The following is a 26,130-nucleotide window of genomic DNA, read 5'->3' on the forward strand; positions in this document are numbered from 1 at the left end:
GGATTGCCCAGGGTCCCTGGGTAGCTGCTCTTGCACATCCAGGCCCCCTTGGCCAAGAGCCACAGCTCTGCCAGGGCCAGGAGGTGCCTGAGTCCTGTGGGGACCCTCCTGCAGTTTTTCATCACACAGGTGGAAATTGCTGCTGCTGCCTGGGGAAAGCAGAGTGGTGCTGAAGACCTGCTGGCATCTGGTCCTGCACAGAAGGTGATGGGGCTTTTCCCATGGGGAAGCAGCAGTGTGTTCTCTTGTGGCTTGTACCACAACTGAGGGCCAGCAGGAGCCTGGCACCAAGGCCCACAGTGGCACCTGTGTCCTGGTGGGAGCACTGTGCGGGACAGCAGAGAGCAGTGCTGGGACAGAAGTGTTACCCAGGTGTGGGTGCAGCACTCTGCCCACTGTGCCCATGCATCAAGGGCTGCTGAGAGGAGGAGCTGCCTGCAGAGGACCTTGCTGCTGTGACTGCCAGCCCCTGCTTATCTTGAATTTCTTACCTTCTTCCACTTCAAGCCTGACATAAAGAATTTGCCGATCTTGCTGTTTTCCTGCGGGCTTTCCAGCCATGCTTCAGAGACAGCCCCTGGCAGGATTTCCCTGAGGCTGTGCCATATCCAGCTGTGAGCCAGGGGTTTGCACTCATCTGGAGGCAGTAAGCAAAGCAAGCAGCTGGGATCATGCCATGGGCATGGATTTACTGGTGTGTAGGACAAGCAAACACAGACAGACAGAGCTGCTTGGTTAGTTCTGCATTCACTGTGCTGGAGGGCCAAGCAGTTACAGTTTCTGATGCTGCTGGATTCAAACTCGGAGTTTCAAATCTGATTTTTCACCATTGGGATGTTTTGTGGTATCTAGACAAGGAGTCAGAGCATCCATGGGAAAAAGCAAGGATGAGTTTCCTTGGCCCTACTGGAGCTGCAGCATCCCTGCTGAGGAGCACTGAGGCACACATTCAGTGCTTTACCAAGCAGGATGTCCTGCTGTTCCTTACGTGGGTTTTCAGAATTGTCGCATGATATGTTTATATCCACTCCAGATTTCTGGGCTAAAGGTTCATTCTAGATGTGGCTCTGTGCATCTCTGCGTGTTTGTTTGGAAAGGACACAGCCACGGGCTGTCACAGAGTGCTGGAGGTGTTTGCTGTGGCTCTGCCCAGTGCTGAGGGCACTGAGCTGGGCTGGCAGCAAGGCCAGTGGTGACTTCTCAGCCCGGATGTTGTCAGGGTTTCTCCTTGGGGTGGCAGATTGGCAGCATGGCTGGGGCAGGGGATGTTGAGTTGCTGTGCAGCTGCTGAGTTGAGCCTGAGCCTTTGCTGTGTGCAGGGACGGTGCCACCATGCCAGAGTCATCAGGACAGGTTTTCCTTCTGCTCTGGGTTCTGCCAGCCTTTGGGAAATGCCAGTTTTGGCATCAGAGTTCCAGGCGTTGCTGTGCATGTGCTGGTGCTGCTTCCAAAGGACTTCAGCATGGATAGGAGGGAATTAACTTGAAACAAGCAACAACTTTACTGAGCCTTAAATGAAAGCAAAAAAAAAAGGATTGATTTTCTAACATTGCACTCAGGCTATTTTAGAGGCTGAAATTTAAATTTTTTTCCCAAGGTAATCAGCCTTATATTTGTGAAATCTATAGAAAGCTCTGGTATTTCAAATCTTCCAAAGGAAGGTTGATGTCCCAGCATAGGAGAGTTGGCCTGAAAAATTCACAGGATGTAAAATGCCATTGAGGGACTCTGATGCTGCCACTGTCCTTGGCTTCACCTTCTTATTTCCTTTTATCTTTGTTTCCTGACATCCAAGAAAATTGTTTCAGACAACTTTCCTTTTAGTATCCCTTTGATATTTTTTTGGTGGGAACTGGGATACTCCAAATGTGGCCATCATTGGTAGAACCTTGTCCCTGTGCCAGCCTGAAGTCAGGATCAGTGCAAGCTTGCACAGCAGTGCTGGATATCAGACCTGCTCTGCAGGAAGGGCTCTGGAGGGGCTTTGTTAAATATTTTCATAGTAATAATAATCCCACCACACTATTGAGAGCCCAGTGCTGAGTGAACCCAAATAGGGGAGGGCTTTTAAAGCTGCTCCACAGCTCCCACTCTCTCAGCACCCAGCCCCAGGGGTGGAGAAGAAGTTGAAGAGTCTTTTCCTACTTTTAAAGGAAGAGTCTTTTTCTCCTTATGATAATCTGAGTATCTCTGGCATTTTGCTGTTCAGTACTGAGGGGATAAAGCAGGAACATGTCTCAGTGGACACCCTTGGCTGGGTGCCTGGATTACCTGCAGCTGCCATGGCTGCTCTAATGAGAGATTGCCTCAATGCTGCAGGGCCCTCCCTGTGCCCTCTCTCCTCTGGTTGCACAAAATTCACCAAACAGCAAAATGCAGAAGTGTTTCCAGCCCTGCAGGAAAGGGTAGGCAGGGGAAGGGAGCATGGCCTTCATGCATCCTCCTTTCTCCAAGGCCTTTATTTTCTTAGCAGCCTCAACCTTTCCAAGCTGTTATTAAATAGAATTTTGTCTTTGTCCCTCAACCCAATTAGAATTTGACTACAAATTCCTTTCTACTGAGCAAGTGTGTGTGTATATATATATACACACATATTGTTTCCATAGAAATCCATAGTGTGTCTCTATTGCTCACCTATAAATACCCATGTTTGTCTGTAGAGATGTGTCCTGTACATGGTGTGGGCACTCACACACATGTACAGACTACGTGTGCATACTCTGGGCACACACCCTTGTGTGGGCATCTATGTAGTGAGTAGGGTATACACCACATTTATTCACCATATATTTTTAATTCAAGTAATGTGCAATATGAGTATTAGTTCCACTCTTGCTTTTTCTCTCCATATGTTAAGTGAAGAGCAGCAGTGGAGTTGACCTGAAGTAAAGCTGGGGTTCCTCTCCTGGCAGGGAGCAGCACTGGATTTCCCTCCCTGATTCAGAAAATTCTGAGAATTCTGTTCCTCTCCAGTTTGGTGCCTCAAGCACAGAGGCTGTAGGAAATCCACTCCTTTTTCTTTCTGTATGTTTTAGCTGCTGCCCTAAATTGCCTCAGCCTGTGAGTAGGGCTGGTCTGTTTGCAGCCCTGTTTCCTGCAGCTGGGGAAACCTGGAGGAGGCTCTGGGGTGGCCTGGGCTGGGCAGCAGCACCCCTTCCAAGCTGCCTCCTGGTGCCCTTCCCCAGCATCTCTGCAAGAGTTGATTTCCTGCTGGGTTTCTCTGCAGTGGCAGCCCATGGCTGGTGCAGGGCTCTGGTATTTGTTGGGGAATTCACATTTGTTGGCCTGTGAGGAGCTGAAATCAGTGGTTTATTTTTAAACAGAAGGAAGTGTTGAAGGATCTTTTCCTGTTAAAAGCAGAAGAGGCTGCTTGAACCCAGTCACTGGTTGGGTTCTGTGGCCAGAGGGGTTCTTCCCATCCTTGTGGGTTTCCCCATCCATACACCCACAGAACTGTTCAAGAGCACCAGGTTGTCCAAACTCCTGAATTTAGGGGTCAGCAATGTGAATAGGAGGTGCTGGTCCTGCATTGGTGCAGTTGCTGTTCACTGAGCACAAGTGTTCTCTCAGCACTGGGTAATTGGTATTTTCTGTTACTGAAAAGGGAGAAATTCTTCGTTTGCTGAATTCATTGCTGCTAATTCCTGAAAGAAGGAGTCCCCAGCAGCATTCTGTAAAGGACAAGAAGTCATTTTCTGATGAGGATTTCTTCTCTCTCTGTTCCTTTGACTGTTGTGGACATCTCCAGTAAGCAGCTTAAGGCATCTCACTTACCTGTTCCAGTCCTGCCTGCAAACACTGGATTGGCTTAAACTTTTATTTATCTGCAGGAGAGTAGAACCCAGTAATCCTTTGCCCATAGTATTTACACATTGTAGCATGCACTGGGGTGTATTTACACTGGCTGAAATGTGCAAACCTGCCTCCAGATTTCCAAACCTTCTCCCCATGAGTGCATCTGTCTGTCTGTCTGCACCCTGCTGTATGTGAGGGGCCAGCAATATCCCTCAGGCATCCTGGCAGCACTGAACTGGTGTGGAAACAGTCTGCACATCCTCAGCAAGGCTGTGGGACCTTCCCAGGCTCCCTGCAAGGGAAATACTTCACTGTGAAAATAATCTTGGGTTACTCTGCTTTCCTTGGCCTCCTTTATTTAATCCTTATGAAGCACAGCTGGGTTGAACTACCAGCTCCAGTTAGCAAAGGTGAGGGGAATAAAGGGGTTCTGCAGTGAGAGACGTGCCCTGGATGCTGATCAGCACATCCTGGCTGCAGCAGAGCAGCCTCTGCAGTTGCTCTGCTGAGCACAGAGCCATGCACAGCCCCTGTTGTATGAAGGGGAAATGGATGAAGTGTCAAAGTACATTCTCATTTTAGGGTATGAATTTTAGGGTTCAGCACCTCTCTGGAACATATATAAGCCAAGATCCTTTCTTGGTCTCTCTAGACAGCCCTGGTCATTTCAGGTTCAAAGCCTGGAATGAATTAACAAATAATTACATGGAACAGCTTCCCCCTGCTCCATAATTCTCTTGCAGCTATGACCTCTGCTTCTGCATGCCCTGAGTTTGCAGAGAGAACACAAACCCCTGGCACCTCCTCCCAGCTGGGAGTGCCCAGTTTTGAGGCCAAGGTGAAGGCAGTGGCAGAGGGACGGCAGCTCCTCCCCTGCACAGCTCCAGTATGGCCACAGCCAGCCCAGCTCAGCCTTGTCCAGCTGTGTGGGGCAGGACAGTTGTAAAACAGCGGTTCAGTGCCCTGGGATCCCTTGGGGTTTTGGTTTCATCCATTTTTAGCTTTCTGTAAATGAACTGTGGGTGGATTTTGGAGCAGGCATGGATAGAGATGCACATCAGGCATCAGGCAGGATTGAGATTTTTGATTTATGTTTGAGAGCAGAGCAGGAGCATGTCATGCCCCCTGTCCAGCCCTGTCCTCTGCCTGTGGGGAATGGAGAGCTGGCCAGGTGCCATGTCCCTCTCTAGGCAGACCCAGTGGTTTTACCAGGGTCCTCCCAACCCTAAAATTTTGATTATGCCAAAACCAGGGCTCCTTTCACCCTTCACTTTGCAGGGGCTGGTTTCTTCTTCCCTCCTTGTGTGGCTGTGCCAGAGGCAGTGTCTGTTGCACAGCTCCTGTGGGAAGATGCCACTGGAGGCTGCAGTTCAGAGTCACCCTGCTCTGGCTGGCTTTCTGCTTCTATTTCAGCATCCTGAGGATTTAAACCAGCTTTCTGTAGTTACAGGAATAAGCTTGAGGATTCCTACTCCGTTTGTTACTTGAAAAACATTTTACAGGTACCTGATTCCTTGTGGGAATGCTGCTTGAAGCACCCACTTGCCAGGTTGCTGCTGTGAGCATTAATTGCTCCTTTGGGCCCCAAAAGAAGAATTCAGCCCCATTTCCAGCTAAAGGCTGAAGCAGCCCCAGGGTCAGGCTTGCAGGATGCTGCTCTGGGCCAGATCACAGGAGAGAGACAGCCCCAGTAAACTCAGAGCTCCCTCATCCTGCTGCCTGCACAGAGCCATTCTCATCAGCTGGAAGGGAATTTCCATTCTGCCAAAGAAAAGCAGCAGTCCCCTCTGTGGATTTGTGGTCAGTGGCAAAAGCAGGAGTGTTTGCCATGTGGGACATTGAAAGAAGGAGCCAGGGATTCATACAGAGCACAGGAGAAAAAAAATCTACAGCCTTTGTTGCAGCTGTTTCTTGCAATGATTTCTAATGCCAGCTTTGGATGGGGTTGAGTTTTTGAGATCACTGGAATTACCTGAAGAGCTGGTGCTGCTCTTACAACTGTGGGACATGGCCTCTAGGCAGGACCAACCTGCACAGAGAGCAGGACCCTTCCCAGCAGGGCTCAGCCCTGGGGCATGGATGTTCCCTGCAGCAGGACAGACAGACAGACAGACAGGCTACTGAACCAGGGCTGCTCTTGAAGAAATCCCTGAGTTTTAACATTTCCTTGCTGGGAGCAAACCTCTGTTTTCCTGGCCTTGTGTGTCAGTCAGTTGGTGCTGATGCAGGAAGTTCAGAGTATGAAGGAGGGGGGGTCTGCAGGAGGAGGAGCCCATTTCTCCTTCACCTTTAGGAACTGTCTGGTTCAGCTCAATGACCTCAGCCCTCTTTTAGTTGTATCATGGAATTAAACAGGAGTCATGTCCTTGTTCTCCCCCAAACCCCACCTACCCATGTGCCAGTGCTTCCTTCCTTCCTTCAGGTCTATATTTGTTCTCCAATTGCAAACTGTTCCAGTGACACCATGGCAGAAAATCAGCATCCCAGGGCAGTCTCCTCTGGGTTCTTCTGGTTGGCTGTTGGTAATAATGTGAGAACTGCATCCAAGTGCCATTAGAGCCCAGGTTAATGCCTGGAAATGCACGGGGTGCCTCTTTCCAGCCCAGGACTATGGTGTCACAGCCAGCAGCGTTGTGTCCCCTGTCCCTGCTCCTGTGGCCAGGCATTGTTATCCCTCCCCTGTGTGGGGACTTTGACTTTGGGGCTTGTGGGACACGAAGGGTGTGGGACATGAGGAGCAGGGTGTTCATTTTAGCACAGCAGCAGCCACGTTTCCAGCCAGTGCATCCTCCTGCACAGTGACACAGAGGGGACACTTCTCCTGCTGACCCAGGCACCAGGACAGCCATGGCTCTTGGACAGGCAGAAGAGGCTGCCAGGCAGTAACTCACAGTAGGATGAACCTACAGAAACTCTGTTCCAGCCTTTGGAAGAGCCTGTCTCGTTCCCTTACTGTTAACTCCTTGTTTAACCCATTCCCCCCTTGTTTCCATGAGAATTAGAGGGTGGGTGATCACTTCAATTTGCTTGACATGTTCACCTGCCCCCAGCACCCAGCAGCTCCTGCTGGGATCTGGTTCTTGGTGCCCCAGGGCCCAGGGAGCACCCGCGGCCCCCTTGCAGTGAGCCTGGCACAGCCTGGCACTGCCAGGTAGGCTCCTGCTGTGTGAGCAGCCTCAAGGGTGAGTTCTGGGGGAGCACTGCACAGAGGGAGGTTGAGCCTCATTCCCCCCTCAGTGCTCAGGGCACATTTTTGGTTTGGTTCCTCTGGGCTCAGCTTCACAAGCCCCCAGCCCTGCAGGGTCACAGCCCCAGCACTGCTCCAGTTCAGGGCTGGTTACAAGGGGCTGGCACAGCACCACTTTATTAGAGCCTGAGTGGCTTGAGCAAGTCTGAGCATTTATCTCCTTCTCCCCTTTGTAAGGACTCCAAAGGAGCCCAGATTCCTTCCAGATACCTACACAACACTAACCCCAATTTCTAGGGCTGCCAAGACAGCAGAGATGCTCCTGGTGCAGAAGCTGCCCAGCCTGGATCAGGGTCTGTCTCTCATCCCTGACCACTTAGAACAGCTGTGCTGGCCAGCCTGGGGAGGAATCATGAATCTTGAGGACTTTTTAATTTAATTTAATAAGTTATTTATGTATCATTTGCTCTGTAAGTGAAATAGCACTTTTGGCCTCAGGCACACACCAAACAGGCTGAAGTGGGGCTGGGAACCCCAAACTCTTGCAGCCTCTCCTCCCTGCTCACCTCTCAGAAACCCCACACAGCCTTTCACTGGGGAGGGTAGGAAAAAAAGTGTATTTATTTCCTTTTAATTACCAGATCTGATGTAAACAGACAGGGTGGGGGAATCCTGCACATGGAGGAGCCTTTGGTGCAGCTCCTGCTCTGGGCTGCAGCCATGGAAAGGCTGCTTGCACCTGCCATGGGCTCAGTGGGGCCAGTGTGGGTGGCAGTTCCTGCAAGCCTGGGGGCACAAGGGGTGACAGGGGACCCTGAATGCACCAGCTGCCTCCATGCCCTCTGCACAAGGGGGGATGTTCCACCAGCAGGCACAGGGAGTGGTGGCAGCAGCTTGGGATCATGCACTGGACATTGTGTGGAGCTGAGCAGTGGCTGCTTTGCTTTCCCAGCAAGTGCACATGCTGCTTGTCTTTGCTGGTCTTATGCTGAAAAGCTGAGATTCATGTACTGTATGAAAAATAAAACAAAACAGAAAAAAAAAGAAAAAAATCCTAATGTTCCAAAAGAAATGACAGTATATTTTGTACTTTGTAAAGTAATGAAAATCGAAAAAGAATAAAAAGTGAAACTTATGCTGTCTGCTTTTGTACTGATCAAACTGATGAAAATAAAGCAGAGCTTGGCATTGTCTGGAAGATGTAACTCATTTCTTTCACCTACAGCCATGAAGGGTAGGTCTCACACTCTCACACACACAGTTTGTGAAGGCAGCAGACATCCCTGGGGCTCTCTGGTGTCCAGGTCCTGTCTCTGGGTGCACTGTACCCCCACAGATGGAACCACCACCATCTCCATCCTCCAGCTGTTTTCTGGAAACCACCCAACCTGCCCTATGCTCTTCCTTTAAAATAAGAGGTCAGTGGGATGCTGCTGGTGCATTTGCCAGATTAGTTTTACCTGCTCACTGCACAGTGCAGGAGCCCAGGAGTCTGGGCAGCCCCCAGAGGTCCTGGCAGGACACCCCCAGACCCTGCACCCCAGCACTGGCAGGGAACAAGCTCAGCCTCCTCAGGGACTGTTTCAGGGCAGCCACTGTGGGTCCTGAGTCTCAGTCAGCAGCACTGTCACATGGTCTGCAAGGAAAAGCTGAACACCTGTGTGAAATGTGCAAGAAAAACAGTGAAATCAGACATCTCATTACCCTACTACAGCTTTAACCATTTATAGTGGATGTTTAAAGGGGAACAGCTCACTCACATAAACTGTAGTCAAAAAAAGCATCTCCTTTTTAGTGTAGTGCTATCCATTGTTTACTCTGGTGACCAAGTGTTAAAACATCCATGTAAGAAATTATCTGAGGGATTGTTAATATGGAATGCAGCCTTAATGCAGAGCATTGCCTCAAGGGTTTAATCCAGTAAAACAAAAACCCAAATAAATCAACACAGACGCTGCCACAATCTCAACACTGCCTGCAACTCCTCACAAAAGCAAATGGCATCTTAAGGTAAATGAGAGGACTGAGGACTGGTGTCCAGACCCCAAAGACACTGATACCTTCTCCCATCAGTGTTTTTCTTACCTCACCTGCCCAGACTCACCCCTTTGAGCAGGAGGTGCTGTGGCACTGGAGGGAGATGGGAGGAGATTCCAGCCCCTTGCAAAAAACACTACAAAAATAGATCTTTATGGGTTATGATGAAGCACAGTGAAGCAATATTGTTCCAGGAGTATTTTGAATGCCAAAGGCTAATTACCAGTTCTCTGACTCATCTGTTTTTGAAGGATCCTGTAGAGAAGTCTGTTGTAGCACAGCAAGTGCCTAAGATGATCTTTGTCTAACAGGTTCATGTGTTTTATCCCTCAGTCTGCTGACAGATGAGACCAGCAGGGCAGCCCAGGGCCATGCTGGACTCAGCTCTCCAGCAGGAACTGCCAGGACCCCTTGGCATGGTGGGCTGTGGAGGCTGAGCTTGTGCAGGGGCACCTGTGCCTGAACCTCTCCCCATCCCTCCTGCAGCTCCTCAGGCACTGTGGCAACCCTGCTGGGCTGTTGGAGAATTTTGCTCAGAAATGGCTTATAGAGTTTTGTTCAGACGTGCCATAATCATATACAGCTGATGGAAAAGTAAAGGGCAGCTGTGAGGAGCAAATTCTCACAGCCTGTTTCTGTAAAACAACAAAGTTTCTCAGGCACATTTCTGTAAACAGCAGAAGTTCTCAGGCTGTTTTTTTCATAACAGGTAAACATTCTGTCCTTGGCTGGTATGGGAAAGCAAAAGTTGACAAACATGGAGGCCTTGAGAACTTTCATAACAGGGTGAGAAAATAAATGTTGGTTTCAATAACAAACCACAGGTATTGAAAACAAAAGTAGGGGTTAATGTTTAATCTGTAACCTATGATGAGCTCGGGTTTTGCAATATGTATGAACTTAATTAACACTGTTATAAAATGTGCTTGGTGGATCAATAAATCGGAGTTCGATGCTGATCAGAGGATGGGTCGTCTCCCTTCGCTTCCACCCTGGGCCCCTGCAGTGCTTGGAGCTGGTCCTGCACAGGGCTCTGCACCAGGGGAACATCCTGAGGCCCTTCTGGGCTATTTTAAGCCCAACACACCAGCACAGTGCTGATCTGAGGTAAATCACTTGTGCAATCAATGCCAAATCAAGTAGGTTATTCTAGTTCTAATTTGAGCTGCTCCCCATGTGCATCCTTGGCCCAGACACTCCCTCACTGCAGGTATATTTAGGGATGCTGGTATATTTTGGGCTGTCTACTTTGCTATACTTTGAAGGACAAAATGATGCAAAGTTGCTTTGCAGTTCCCAATGGCAGTGACCTGAAGCTACCCCAGCAGAGCTGGGCTCCTGTGTGGGAGCAGGAGGAGCAAAAAGCCACAGAGGTTGGATCTGTCTTCAATAACAAGGGGGTGTGGCAGGGAAAGTGTTTTCATTTTCTGAGCTAAGACTGAGCCATCAGCAGCTCTCAAAGAAGTGTATTTTACAAAGGGGAAAAACTGCTGCACAGCAGCAGCCAAAAGAAAGGAGGAAGTCTGTGACAGAAACCATGTAGATACAAAAGTCAGCAGAGGAGATGAAAGAAGGAGAAAAGTCAGGAGCAGGGCTGAGCCTGGGAAGAAGGGAGATGTGTGGGAAATGTACTGTGAGAATTTTATTTAGACACACTAATTCCTCTTTACCCTGCTCTACTTCATTGGCAATAAAACAATTTCCCCACCATGAGTCTGCTGTGCCCATGATGGTATCAGGTCTCTTGTCCTTGCTCTAACCCATTTTTTCCTGCAGATTCTCTCTCCTGTCCTGCTGATGGGGGAGGGATGGCACAGCAGGTTGGGCACCTGGCTAAGGTCAAAATGCTCCCCCCACACTGTAACCAAACATGGGTAAGTGCTGGTGCTTGCCAGACTGCCCTCACTGCCACCAACCTTGTTCCCACCAGCAACATGGCTGAGAATGCCACAACCACCACAATGAAGGCACAACCCCCCCCTGCACTAAGCCATACAACACTCCTATGTAGGGCTGAAGACCTCACTGGCATCTCATTAACACAAAGAATTTGCAATTTATTGTACAGCAAGAATGCAGCACCAGGACTGAACCCAGCTCTTCAGAAGGCCCAGCCCCAAAGTGCACTGGGAAACAGCTGGAAATGAGAGCAGCTGAGAGCCCAGCACTAACCAGCCCACCTCAACAGCAACATCCACGAAGGGAATTGTTTTTAACCCCTTTCTGACCAGTTTTTGTACATGTTTTCCATGGTTTGATAAGCCTCCTCAAGCTGAAAGGGCAAGCCCACTCCCATGAGGCCAACAAGACATGCCTGGGCACTGCAAGTTGTCCAAGCTGCATGCAGAATCAGGTGTAAATTAAGGCCAGCCAAATTAGAGTCCAGAGTAATGAAGGTCTGCCAGTTTCACAGCAGCTTTCTGTTCTGCCTCACCCACCCAGCAACATCTGTTACACAGGAACATCAACAATTCAAGAGATGTGGCTCTGTTTCCATGTACTTTGGTTCACCTTTCCGATAATTTATGCAAACCCTTCAAAACTTATTTAATCAAGGTAAAGGTTACAGACCGAGTTTTGGTACAGAATTCCATCTAATGAAGCCAATATATGTGGAGTCCCATGGGTGCAATGCCTGACTACATCACTGTAAATCCTGCAGGTATGGAGCTGGCTCAGCTGACAGAAATGGCTTCCTGTCACACAACTGTGAACCAAAATGCTGCAGTTCAAATGCAGACCCAATCAATGCACGAGCACATCATGCTCAAGAACATTCCTATTACTACTGATAAAGATTTTATAATCACTTTATTGAAAATCTACTAGCTTGGATTCCACCAAAATAGTTTGCACACCAGAAATATCTCACACAGAGAGAAAAGACACAACTCTGCCTGATGTTTGGAGTGTTTCACAGGAGAGTTTCCCACACATGGGTGTGAGATGGGTAAGTGCCTGCTACAGTAACACACAGCTGTTGCATCCCATCTCTATCACCTCACTGCTACAAAGGCACCAAGGAATGAAGCTCTGTTTCTTACCCATCAAGATTCCTTCCCCTGCTAGGCCATCCTGAAATCCCCTGCTAATTGCAACTGAGAGCCAGAGCTCTGAAAACAGAAAGGGCGTAGGGAATCCAAAATAAATCAAAGGCAGTGATGTGTGATCAGCACAAGGAGAAAAAGGAACCTGAGGGGCAGTGAGCACTGCTCACATCCATCTTGAGCACTGGTTTTGCAGGGCTTTGTCTCCAGCCTCCCTCAATAAGCTGGACTGGCTGCTGTCACCATCCATCTGTCCTCCTGCAGCACAGAGAGCCTGCTGTCCTATTTGACAGTACTTACCCCTGCAAACAGGTTCTCACTCTTTGAGGGTGTTCCTCTGGTGTTCAGTCTTTAGCACTAACACAGAAAGCCTTCCACAGCCCAGAGACACATCACTGCCTCAGGCAAGGACTGTGCATCCCATTTCTGCACAGGACACCAGCCTGGGCACAGGGCAGCTCAGGGTGGCCACCCAGGACAGCTTCAAGACCTAGCATGATCACTCTTCCACATAACAGTCATTAAAAACCACCCAACCTTTGCCTTGAGAAATAGTTTGGCTCTGCCCAACGCTGACACTCCAGAGCTGGTGACATGAAATGTCCATGTTCAATGTCCTGTGCTGCAGATTTCATCCCATGCCAGTCTTCCTTGAGGGAGATGCTCTTCATCTTCAGGCACAGAGGGGCTCACCAGCTTGGGCTGGGCCTCAGATCCTCTGGGAGCTCATCAGGAAGGAGCCAGAGCACTCCTTGCATTCCCACACTCCTCAGGGAATGTGCTTCCTTCCTGCAGCCAGGCCAGGGCATTCCAGAGATGCAGGGATGAGAACACACCCAGACACTGCTATGGCTGTCTCTGCTCAGTCACTTGGTTTCATAAAATGAGTTTTCCTTTGCAAGAAGCTTGTCATCAAGTCCCTGCATGGCCCTGGAGCAGTGCTGAGACCCAGCAGCAGCCCTAGGTGAAAGACCTGACCATGCTCACCATGTGATCAACTCCACAGGCCACATCCACCACCTCACCAGGGACAGTCACCTGGGTGAAACACAGCACAGTGGGTTATTTATCACACCTGGCATTTCCTGTTTCTCATCCTCCTCCCACTCAACATGCCAGCTAGTTTCACTGGGATTTGTACCAACTTGAAAGCACAGAAAGAGCAAGATTCAGCACCAGGCAGCCTTGTGCATGAGCTGTGAAATACTCCTCTCTTTGCTTCACAGAAGCACACAAAGCTTTGGAAGGAGAAAGAGGAGCAGGCTCACTAGCAGAGAGAGGAGATTGGAGCCTCAGCCCATCTGTTCAGCAGCTGAAGCAGCAGGACTGAACAGAGCATAATCTAGACATGAGGAAGAGGATCTGCCCAAGCACCACAGGGATTTGCCTCTTCTTTCATCAGCAAGAGCTGAAACAAGGCAAAGGCTCAACTCAGCCTAAGGCAGTTTGTACTTTGATGCTGAGACCAGCTCCTCACTCCTGAAGCTTATTCACTTAAAACTGACTTCAAACTTGAGGAAAGCAGAGTCTAAAAAAGCAAGTTTTTCCTCAGAGGCAAGAGACAGGACAGCAGCCAGCTCTAGGGCAGGAGGTGACAGACAAGGATCCTGGCAAAGTACCACAGTACTGTCAGACAGGAAGAGCATAACCCCCAATGTCCACATCTGGGGAAATGAATTCAGAAATTCCACCCAGCCACAGCAGTGTGATTCTAGGCAAATGTTCCAGAGTTGGTCTGGTTTTGTTCATTTTTAAACAAAGAAGAAAGCATACTACAGAAGCACATTTACTGCAAGTTCAGACACACAGACAGGGACTCCAGGGTGGTCCAACTGATTGCCTCCCTCATCTCCTACATGGCCTTCATGGAGACCAGGAGCAGCTGTTAGGCTGAACTCCAGAAGCAAAGACTCTTCTACATCCACTGAGTCTGGCTCTCAGAGCCAGCTGGGAGGAAGCAGTGGAACTGGAAGCACTGTGAGACAGCTCTGAACACAGCTGAGAAGGAAGCCCACCACTATGTGGACCTGTAGCCACTACAGACCAAAATGTTCACCTAATTTAGGTGAGCAATGATTTGGACAGATGGCCAATACTGATGTTTCCTTTGCAGCACATACAAACAGAAGAGCAGGTTGGAAAGGGAAGAGGCAGTAAAGGTAGCAAGCAGATGATGGTGGACAGGAAGGAGATAAAAACTGTTCAGATGTGGTGGCACAGCACCAGATGCTGTTTTAGGATTCAAAATCATTACTGGCACAGCAGACTAAAACATTTACTGAATATCTCCATTCCCAGGCTCCACAAGGACCTCTGGAAAACAAAGCACTCCTATGGTCATCTTAGCTTTCCACTCCTTTGAGAATTACTCAAAACCACACAGCAAATGATGGTCCTTGCCCTCAGGATAACAAACTAGCCAAGGAATATACTCTTGGCCTTAATACCACCATCCTTACCCTCCATGGGAAATACTGGTCTTCCATTCTTCCAGTTCCCAGGCACCCTCTTAGATTCTTCCCCCACACAAAGAGTTCTCCTCTGTCTACACACAAGAAAAAAAATAGAAAAGAACAGTCATTAAAAAGGAAGAATTCTATTTGTGATGCTGGCAAATGTGGCTGCAGCATTTCTGGGAGTATACAGGGTTATACAGGCAGTATGACAGCTACCAGATTTACCTCAATGTACAATAAATGTACTTGTGTTTGGAGAAAATGATGCCTAATGAGCAGCTAAAGAAAAAAGTTCTTTTACTTGTGCACAAATCTTTGTTTCCCCCTCTTACACCACCTGCTTTGGAATTTTATTTGAAGGAAGAGTGCAGCAGCAGAAATTCCAGGGAATCTTCTGTGAAGTGAATAATTTGTGCTGAAAGTTAGACAGCTGCAGTTGATCTATATCAGCTACCACCAGAGCAAATCCAGTAAGCAAGGCAGTGAGATCTGTCCCAAACCATCACCTGGATATTACTTATGTGACTGTCTGAAATAAGTGACCTTCTAATGACAGCAAGGGAAAGGCAAAAATTGGTGTTCAACAGAGTTGAAGAGTTTTGAGCTCCTCAGGAAAACACACAGATCTCAGAAGTGTTTGGATCAGCTCCACAGCAGAAACAACCAAAACACAATCTATAACATAACTTTTATGTATGATTAACAATTTAACCAGAACACTGTTCTAACTCATTCTGAACACCAAGAGGAGCCGCTTACAAGCACCCTGCACCAACCTGACAGTGTCACACATTCTGCTTGTCCCCAAGGACTCAGCCCTGGCATTTTTCCTGCTGCCTGCTGGATCTCTGAAACTGCTGCCTGATGTTAAATGACTTTCAAATTTCAAACCCTTCAAAGGCTGAGAACCCACACAGGGTGCACAGAGCACAAGATCATAACTTCTGCATATTAAATGCTTGGGTCTGCCCACCTCAGGCTGCTAACTCAGTTGGCCAGAAATGCCAAGAAACTCTGATATTTACCTTCATTTAGACTCAGTTTTAGTTTGTTCATTCATCACATTAATTTTCTAAACTGGTAAGCGCAGCAGACTGACTCATTCTATACAGGAAAATGAAAAAATCTGCTGGATTTTGTGAATGAGAAAGTGTTATTTGTCTTAATACAAAAACCTTTTCTCAATTAAAGCATAAGTTAGCACAAAACATATGCCAGGAACCATGCTGACACCTGTCTGGCTCCCTGCTGCTGCATTCCAGTGTGCCTTCAGTTTCAAGAAATATGGGTGCATTTTTTGGGCTGTGTGGTTTTGTGGGGTTTTTTTTGTTTGGATTTGTTCTGGTTTTGGGTTTTGGTTTGGTGGTGTTTTTTTTGGGGTTTTTTGGGTTTTTTTTTTTTTTTTTCTCTTCTGCCAGTAACACAGCAACATGACCTCTCCATGGGAGCAGGATGAGAAACTTACTTGTAAGGGCTGCAAACTGGCTGAGCCCACAGCGAACATGAGCAACACGGGTGTCTGGACTGAAGTCTGAGCAGCCAAAAAGGCTGGGTGGGATCATCTCTGGCTCTGCTGTCTCTGTTAGGTTTGGTCCTTTCCCAAGAATTCCATATCCCCAGACAAAAACATTTCCTTCTTCTGCATTACAATAAGAACAAATTCTGTTAGAAAGTCTGTGCTTGTGAAATTCATGCCACAACCAAACGATAATCAGAACCAAGGGGATATCTTCCTTTCTTCCAACTCAGTCTAACACTTTTTGATTATTTAAAATCTGCAAAAAATATGCCCATCCAAATGCCTCAATCTTTTTCTAAGCTATGCAAGCAAATCAAGCCCCCCAGGCAGAACTTTCATGGGGAAATAATGCCAGCACAAAAGTGAGCTGGATAAAATCCTACTGACTGATGGGACAGAGGTTGAGAGTTTATTATCATGGCTTTCTTCTTTGATGATTTTTCAAGTGGCAGTGAAGCTGTGGGCACTGACAGACATGCCCAAACCAGCAACTGGATGTCACTCTGCCTGGCATTCTGCCTTAAGGTGGGTGCCTGGGAAAGGCAACAAGCATAAAAAATAGTAAATTTCTATGTCAGCTAGCTCTGGTCACTGCATATTAGAAGCTCTGGTCATCACAAAACCTCCATTATAAATATGAACATCTTCATGGAGATAATCCTCCAAGAAAGTAACACAATCCCCTCCCTCACTCCTTCATGCAGCAAGCCTCCAGCTGTGCTCCCCAGACACTGACAGCCCAAAGAACAGTCACTAAGGACCTGCTGCAGTTTCACTGTTCTCAGAACTCTCTTCTTTCCATCCCAGTTCATTATTTATAAACATGTCAGATTCATATGGAGTCTGAAGGGCTCTACCTTCTCTCAATGCTGCCTTACTTCCTCCCCATACCCATACTCATCATAGGCCACACTCAGTATGGCCAGCAAGAGACCAGAGGAGCAAACAGCTGCCATGCTCCTGCTCCAGCCTGCAGAGCACTCGCAACAGCACACACTGGAGCAATGCTCTGCACTAGTCAAAACAACTCAACAACTCCTCTACACATTCTTAAATCATGTTTCTCAGTCTCCCAGCTCTCCTCACAACTTACAGTATTTCCCGTTTCCAGAAAACAAGATACTTGTTTCATAATGTTACAATCCACCTACAGAGCAGCCTTGCACCAAGGGAATGATTCTAGAAGATTCACCTGTTAGCACAATGTTGCCAGTCCCTCCACAGGCAGCCTCCTTCACCTTCCCAATCTTGAATGGCAAATGCCTGGGAACATTCACCTGTACAAGATTGCAGAGGAGTTGTTAGAGTCAAGGCAAACCACAAACTAGACATACATTTTAATTTGTTCTCTAGTTCTGGTTAGAGCTCACATACATTGGATCCTGAATTATAAAATTAGTGCAAGTCCCAAAACTAAAAAAAAAAATCTACACGAAATTCATTAAGGTGAGGACAAGGTGGAAAAAGTTAACTACTAGAAAGCATCCATGCATGGCAACACAGCTGAGAATGACTAATAACTGCTGCTTATCCCTGACCTTTAAAGTCAGACACAATGGGCAGGTCAATAGTTGAGCATGTCTTCAAGTCTTCACACTGGATTAGATCACTAAAATTCAGTCTGCAGTGGCATTTTTTAACATATTAGGGAAAATTACTTAAAGAAAATCACACTTATTTGGTACAGTCCAACACAACATACATACACAGCTTGACATGTAAAGAGCAATCTTCAATTTTATAGCTCTGCCATTCTACACTTTGGACTGTATTTATATTTTAGCTCAGACTCTCATTTTTGGCAAATGTGCCATTCTTCCATTTCAGATGCCACAGCCCTCCATCACACACCCAGCCAGGAAAATGCTACACTGCATAACCTGATTGCTGTCCTCAGGCCTTATGGGTCACAGCATTTAGCCCTAAAGTCACACCAGGAGAGGCACAGGAAAAAAAGTTCTCTAAAATTTTGCTAAAGCTATTCTAATATAATTGTCTGCTCTTGGTCTTCTGCCAAGAGTAACTTGATTATTGATTCATTTCTTGACTCCATTTCCTGAAGTAGCTGTAACATGAGACCAACAGCCTAACTACCCCAGCAGTACAATGCCCAGTGTGAAGACAGCACTCTGCCAATGCCCCATGTAAGTTTGCTCAAAAAAACCCTTTTATCTGTGAGACACTGGAATTTGTTAATTTGTTTAGGACTCAGTTATAAACCCACTAAGGATGTCCATGAAAAATTCTCCAGCTACAAGGTTGACTGGAAGGGACTTCCAAGGGCCATATGGATCACCACTAGTATCACTTGAAATCCTAGATTAGCCAGCCAAAAAACTAATTCCTGTACTGAAATTAGCAAAAGCACTTGAGCTGGGTCTCAATTCAGTGCAAAGTCCATGGGATGGAGAAAGAAGAACATGGAGCTCTTAGGCTAACAAACTGGGGTGAGGTGACAAACTTTTGCCTACCCAACATACTGCCCCCTAAAGCTACACAAACATGTCAGGTTGGTTTTGTAAGCTTATGTAAAAACAGTCTAATGGTGTTTGTATCTGCTGTCAAAAGACCCCAGATCAGGGAGAAACATGTAATTTTTAACTCTGTGCCCAGCAGCTCAACTGAAACACATAAAAACACACTCTCAGGTCAACTGACCTGTGTGGTTTCTGTCACAGAAGCCAACTGCAAGTATTCTGAGTTTCCCCAGCCAAAGACGTCTCCTTCATCTGAAACAGCCAGACAACAGTCCCCATAGGAGGAGACCTGGATAATGTTTACTCCAGCAATGTCACCCTGCAGCTTAGTAGGAACACTGGTGATGTTATAGTGTCCAAGACCTGAAAGCAAAAAAAGTAGAGATTATGAAAAATTTTCTTCCAGACACACTTTTAATGCCTGCATAGGACTATTTCTGTCAGCTATAACAAAATTACCCTTCCTCTGAAATAAATCTTTCTGTCCATACTGCTTACTGTCCAGCAGCTGCAACAGACAAGCAGCCACAAACACCACCTCCCCTGGCCAAAGCCACTTCTCTGGAGTACACAACAACTTCATACAATCACACCCTGGAGAGTTCCAGATCTCTTGTCTGCATGGATCAAAGTGTTTGAAGAGCAATAACCAAGCCAGGCAGGTATCCCAAAGGGATGAAGTTTCACATCCTGTCTTCTGCAAGGAGAGCCATGAGTGACAGCACACTGCAATCAGACAACAGCAGGGGAAATGGCAGAAGAGGTTGGGAAGCAAAGACTTCACAGGACAAAATGCTGCATGGAAAAGAGATCAGAATGTAGATGACATCCAGGTTGCATTATACTGGCACAAAAGAATCATGGGAAGAAAGTTTTGGGAGCAGCAAAACAAATAAACAGTAGGAATGACTGTGAGGAGGAAGTTCTCTGCAGCAAAAGCCACCACAAGAAGGGCCTGCCCAAGGATCCCATGCTAAAACATGCAACAGCTACCAAGGTTTGTCAGTTCAAAAGAGCAGAACAGACCCCACAACAAGAATCAGGAAAGCAAAGCCACCCCAAAACTGAAGAGCAAAGCTGCCCATGTCACATCCACATCCCCTCAGAAACTTTAAACACTGATACACTCTCCTCTGACTGCATGCTTGGATTGCCAGGGCGGCATCCTAAAGCTCCTCAAAAATGAACTGGATTGTCTCAGTTTGGTTGCACAAGAGTACTGAAAAGATCTACACACAACTGGAAACATCAGCAGCCCCTTTCTGTCCACACATACATGACAAATACACATCACAACTTCTCAATTAGGACAGCTTGCTATAATTGCATTAACTGCCTGAAAAGCAAGCTGAGCTGAGTTCCTACCTGTTTGTCCATCAGCTCCCCATCCACATGCATAGACTGAACCTTTCTTGGTTCTAAACAGACTGTGGTCCTGCCCACACACAACCTGCACACAAACAAGAAGTCAGTCAGGAAAGGTTCCATGTTCAGACTGGATTTAGTGAAGCATTACTGACAGACAAATTGAGCAATGAACTTCTGTGATGTCCATCAACTCAGATTTTGACCTTTTCCTCCTGCTCACATGGCTATAGAGAAAGGGAAGGCCAAGAACCACAAGATACAACACAGAAAGCAGCAGAATTTTCTTTATGGGAAGTGATGCTGCAGTTGACTTGTTTTAAGATCCAAAACAAGGAAAGAAAGCTCAATTCAGCAGTACAACACAATAAAAGCAGCAGAGTAAATAAGAGCTCTCCCTTCACAGGATGCCAACCACATCACTCTTGATGCCAGCTACAAACTGCTAGGGATTCTTTGCCATGTAAGCACTCAAGGCACACAGCTGTTCTCAAATCTGTATTTGTGCTGAACTAGCCATCATGTCTGCCACAGGCTTGGCATGAATTAAAGCCAAGGAAAAACCCATTCAAAAGCAGAAATTAAAAATTAAACAAAGATTAAAGAGATTTAATCAACAAGTTAAGAGAGTGACTACCAATATTAGCCACATAACTGCTGTTATCAAAGTACAAACAGGTATCAAGTATCCAACCCCCCCTAAAAAAATTAAAACCATGAAAAGTCCAAACAGAAGTTTTACAAGCCTAATTCAAAACAGTTTTAGGATGAACCACAGAACAGTCTATCAGGTGGGTGTAAATGAATGACTCTCCCTTGGAACAGGAGCATTATGTGTCCCTGTATGGCTGCAGTGGCACAGACATACCAACAAACTTCTCCTGTGCATGGAATACTGCAGCCATGGAGCTGTTTCTGCTGCCCTGCAGTGCCTTGCTCTCCTAGGAACCTGACCTAGTGCTGGCTAGTCTAAGTGAATGGTTTCACAGCTCATTTCTGAAAAGGCAAAGACAAAATTTAAACTCCTAAGCAATATAAAAGTGACAAAAGGGAACAAGAAATCACAACAGAGGAGAGTAATGGAGAGCCTAGAAGTAGACACAGTACTCTGAGTGTGGCTGAGTAGAAAAGAATTATCTTGACCTGCAGGTAACAGTCCTAATGCAGCCCAGGGCATCCTTAGCCTTCTCTACAGCAAGGCACAGTGCTGGGTCATGGTGAGCCTGGTGAACCCTGGGGCCTTTTCCACAGAGCTGCCTCCAGACAGTCACCCCTAGCCCATGGGGGTGTCTGAAATTGCTCTTCACCAGCAACAGCACCTGGCCATTTCCACTGCTGAACTTGATGAGGTTCATGCAGGCCTATTTCTCCAGCCTCTGGATGGCAGCACCACCCTCTGGTTTACCAGCCACTCCTCAGAGTTTTGTCATCTGCTATCTGCTGAGGGAACAGTCTGTGATCCAGATCATTAGTGAAAATATAAACAGGACTGGACCCCAGATCCCTGGGGTACCCCACTTGTTACTGGTTTCAACTGGGCTTTGAGCCAATGGCTGCCACCTCTGAGCCTGGGTCAGCTGCTCCCAATCCATTTTCAGGACTGAGCTCCTCTCACCTGGACAACTCTGCTGTCAAACTCCTTCAGCTGATGAATGAGATGGCTTCCACTGGGCACCAAACAACCACCAAGAAGAGAAAAGGCAACACAGAGGATTTCAGAAGACTGTAAAAAAACACAAAAGTAAACCTGCCTCTACTGAAAGCCATTTTATTACCAGTAGAGAAATTTGTTTGCATGTAGTTTCACTGCACAATACTTGCACAAAGAAGGAACATAACTCTATACATAACTCTTAACTCTAAGAAGTTAAGAACTGTCATTTTTTTAAATAAAAGCTCATGTGGCTGGGGGTAGGGGCAACCCTCAAAGACAGTCCCTAGTCTAGAATGAGCAGACACACTACATAACACTGCAGTACCCAAATAAACACTACACCTAGCTAGAGATAATCCAGACAGCCCAGAGCACAGTGTAGTGCTAACATCTCTGTCATTTTTTCACAATACAGGAATTATCAACAATTCAATGACTGACTTCCAGTATCAAGACTAACAAAAGCTACCTAATTACAGCTATTTTCTCAAACTTTACAGACCAAGTGTTGTGGATCACAGACAGAGCAATTTTTGGTCCTACTAAGGAATCAGAAACTCAACATATTCCCACTATTCCCTTACTCTATCACAGAGAGCACTTTGAGCCTATGCTTTGGTAAGACCCACAAAAAACCCAATGAAGGAAAAGCACTACAGACTGAGAGGCAGTTACAGCAGAGAGTTAACAAGAGGATGCCTCTTTCATAATTATATGGTACTTCTAACATCCTCCAGAACAGCACATGTACTCTGAGCAGCTGAAGGAAAAGGCCCAACTAACACCAATTACCTCAAGCAATTTATGAAGGCTGGGTTCTCCCACTTATGCCCTGCAAGAACTGTCCCATGCTGACATTCTTTTGTCTCTTGTGAATGTTGTCAGCAGAGTGCCCAGCATGGATTCAAAGTCAGGCTGTCTGTATGATGCCTGTTCTCAGACTCCTTAATCTTAACTGGCATGCTTATACTACCAGACCTTTTCCACCTTCAGGCTTTTCTGCAGGGTTGTTTTCATGCAATTATGTTTCCAACAAAAGAAAGTTCAGGATCTTTGAATTCTCACCTGTAAATTTCATCTTCAACAACCTTCCGGCCACACTGTCCGTAAGAATTGTTTCCCATTGTGAAAACTGAAAAACAATTATGAAACACATCAGTTTTATTACTGCCCAATCCTCTGAAAGCCTCTTTTCAGTCCTCAAAATATTTTCAGGCAGTTCTAAGTCTGGAAGGTGGAGCACAGCAATGCAAATATTGCTATAGGGTTTTTTCAAAGTCCATTTGAATGAAAGTGACTGAACCAATTTTCACCAGCAGCACCCAGCAGTATTGCTGCAGGCACAGAGCAGTACCTGGAGCCTGCTGTCTGTCACAGTGGGGAGTTCCCAGTTCATCCTGCCACTGTCAAAGACACTCAGGAACAGATCAGCATTCCCACAGGAGTGGGAATCAATGAACCAACCAGCTCACTAAGAAGCTGCACTGGATCACTTGGTGCAGCACTGAAGCCACTGCACCAGAGAGTTCCCAGAAACGTGGAGAGAAAATTCACAAACAGGATCTTCTCTATAAAGGACTACTAATTAATTAATTGCTTTTATAAACATAGCACTCTGGGGCTCAAAGGGGAAGTAACACAGGAGCACTGGCACAGTCACCCAAATCTGCATTCAAAAACACATCAGAGTGAACAACACAAACAGGCTGCACTCAGCCAGGCCTGGGGCTAGAGAAACAAACCCTGTAGTAAAAACATTTACATTTTGAGCCAAGTGAAGCTCACAGCTCTCCCTCACAGAAGCAATCCCACAAAGGCCAACAGCTGCCTGCATCCCACTTACAGTGCAAACAGCCCACCTGGGATAGAGTTCTAAAGGAGAAAAACCAATTTTTTTTCAAGCTTTTAATAAAAGCTTGCCCAGGCACCCATAGACATCACCAACACAAGCAACATTGTACCTCCTTCACTATCTGTCAGCACCAGGGAATGGGCTCTCCCACATGACACTTGCAAGACTCGAGTTTGCTGTGGTTTCTCCAGGGGTAATGGAATTGGAGATGGTTCCAAGACATATTCATAGGCCTTAGCTTAAGGGAAAGAGAACAATTTTAAGTCAGCAGATTCCACAAAGTAAATTCAACATATATTTGCTGATCCTGTTGTACATTCACACACTCATTTTTGCTTTGTTATAAAAGCAGATACATTTTAGAAAGCCTAAACTAACACTAACCAAAGAGGCTGACAGGGATGTATCACAGAGGGAAGAGGTAAAAGCTATGGAGATAGCTGACGTCAATTATCACTGCCTAAACAAAAGTCCACCATAACTAGAGAGTGAATGTTGTTAAGGCTTCAGGTGGCAGAATTGTGAAACTGAGGCTTTCACCCACATGTTCAACCACTTCAGAGCTTAATACCATGCACAAACACTCTGGGGATATTGCAAACAAGGTACAGGAGCAACAATCACAAAAATGTATCCGGAAAGGTGAACAAAAAATCTTTTAAAAAAGTAGATTACAGGCACTTTCAGAAATAAGGAATGCAACAAAGACTAGCTAGGCTAAGTCTATAGGGAATAAGACATCCAATGTTTATGAAAAATGACATGCTGCACTTTAAAAAGATTTAGCAACTTGAAGAACATGGACGGAATCAGTTACAGTCAACTGGGGGAGGGGGGAAAGGACAGCAATACTAGGGAAAAAGTTAAGAGCAGATAAAAAGCCTTGATACCAAAGTTACTGTAATAAGTGAAATCAAATCCTGGAGGGCCCAAAGCAATATTGCACACAGACAGCAGTGCTTTACTGATTCTCAATAAAAATAAAAAATAACAACACAGCCTGGGACTGCATCAAAGCCTCCTGATGTTTTTCACAGCTCCAAACACGTGGAGATTCCTGTGCAACAGGCAGACTGCAGTGTCACCCTGTTAGTCCTTAATACACTTAAATCCTTACTTTGATCTCTTCTGCTCCTCTGGAATCCAAGCTGGGAATCCTTGTTGAGCCCCATGCCCCACACTTTGGTGATGTCTCTGGTATTGGAAGCCAGCAGTGTGAATCCATAACCACAGGCAGCAGAGGAGATCTTTGAAGACAGACAAAACCCACAGCATCCCGTTAGAAACTGTGGCTTAGAAAAGCAAGTTTCACTCCAGGCTACTTGTTCATCAGCATTCAATCTTCATTTAGCCACATTCACATGCAGCCCAATTCATGGCATGTATGGTCCTGCAAAAATTATCAGTCTTCTGTGAGAAGCACAATGGTGAAAACTCAGGTCCAACCATTCTGCCTTAAAAGTTTTGGTTTTGTGTGCATACATCTTTATTTCTGCATTATCTTGGTCCCATTTAACACCACAGAAAGACTTGTTTGCTGACCTGCATCAGCAGATTTTAAAAAAAAATTAAAAATAATAGAAAAAAAGATACAGAGATATTAATAGAGTAACATGTTTTACTCCTTTTGACAAAAAAAAAAAAAAAAAGCCCAGCATAAGAGGCACATGAGGAGCAACTGTGGTCACTTGGTGTTCAGTCTAAAGAAATGGAGCCTGAGGTCAGACCTCACTGGGGGCTGCAGAGAGGCAGCCCCGACCTCTGCTCTGGGACCAGGAACACGACCCGAGGGCAGCCGTGCCAGGGGAAGTTTAGATTGGATTTCAAGAAAAAAGAAATCCAGAGGATGATCGGGCACTGAATAGGCTCCACAGGGAATGGCCCAAGGAAGTTCAAACAACTCTCACGTGCAGGGTGGGATTGCTGGGCTGTCCTGCGCACGGCCAGGAGTTGGACTGCATGATCCTTCTGAGTCCCTTCCAACTCAAAATATTCTATGAACGCTCTGACTTCTTCTGCACTCGAAAGCAGAGCACGAGTGAAACATGCAGGCAAAAGGATAACATGATTTTCAACACAAGCTTCCCGTTTGTCAGGTGGGAGCAGCCACTGAAGAGGCCTATTTAAGCTGGCAAATGCTCTTCACATCCTGGCTCTCTAATGCCTTTGACAAAATTACAAATATCTATTTTCTAAACTATATGCTACTGCAGTTGAAACAGTCATTATCCCAAGCAATACCACTATATCGACAAAAACCACTGAATCACGGCAAAGCCTTTAAACCCGATCCAGCTTCTCGGCTGTGCTAAGCCCTGAGCAGGCTCCGGAAGGCGGGGCAGACACGCTGGCCCCGCCGGACCGGGCCGGGCCCACCTTGTCCTCGGTCTCCAGGCGGAACGGTGTGGGCTGGATGCGCCGCGGCTTCTTCCAGCCCGCGTCCGGCTTCACGAAGCTGGGGATGCCCAGGGCGCCCGAGTAGCTGAAGCCCCACACGAACACGCGGTCCTTGCGCCTGGCCGCCTTCCCCGCGTACTGGAACACCGGGGCAGCCTCGTCAGCCTCCCGCAGCTGGCGGGTGCTCGGCGGCCCCGCCGGCACGCAGAAGCCCCTGCAGAGCAGGCGCCGCGCCAGCCCCGCCATCGCTGCCCTCAGGCCGCCGCCATCTTGGCCGCCCTCACACGCGGGCGCGCGCAGCCTCAGCTCCCTGCGCGCATGCGCGCGTCTCTTAAAGGGGCCAC

At 46.9% G+C, this 26,130-nt stretch overlaps 1 protein-coding gene across 1 annotated transcript; it reads right to left on the reverse strand.

Moving 5' to 3' along the window:
- Positions 1-11,823: 11,823 nt before the first annotated feature.
- RCC1L (RCC1 like) lies at positions 11,824-26,047 on the reverse strand. Its single transcript, XM_058817800.1, has 11 exons — positions 25,766-26,047; positions 24,507-24,636; positions 23,499-23,627; positions 22,603-22,669; positions 21,499-21,550; positions 19,884-19,968; positions 18,700-18,881; positions 17,234-17,318; positions 15,988-16,161; positions 14,526-14,611; positions 11,824-13,104 (listed from the first exon to the last, which is right to left on the reverse strand). The coding sequence occupies exons 1-11, from the start codon at positions 26,030-26,032 to the stop codon at positions 13,027-13,029; spliced, it is 1,335 nt and encodes a 444-aa protein (XP_058673783.1). The 5' UTR covers positions 26,033-26,047; the 3' UTR covers positions 11,824-13,026.
- Positions 26,048-26,130: the final 83 nt, after the last annotated feature.

The sequence above is a fragment of the Ammospiza caudacuta genome, chromosome 20 (assembly GCF_027887145.1).
Source record: "Ammospiza caudacuta isolate bAmmCau1 chromosome 20, bAmmCau1.pri, whole genome shotgun sequence".
Taxonomy (NCBI): Eukaryota; Metazoa; Chordata; class Aves; order Passeriformes; family Passerellidae; genus Ammospiza; species Ammospiza caudacuta.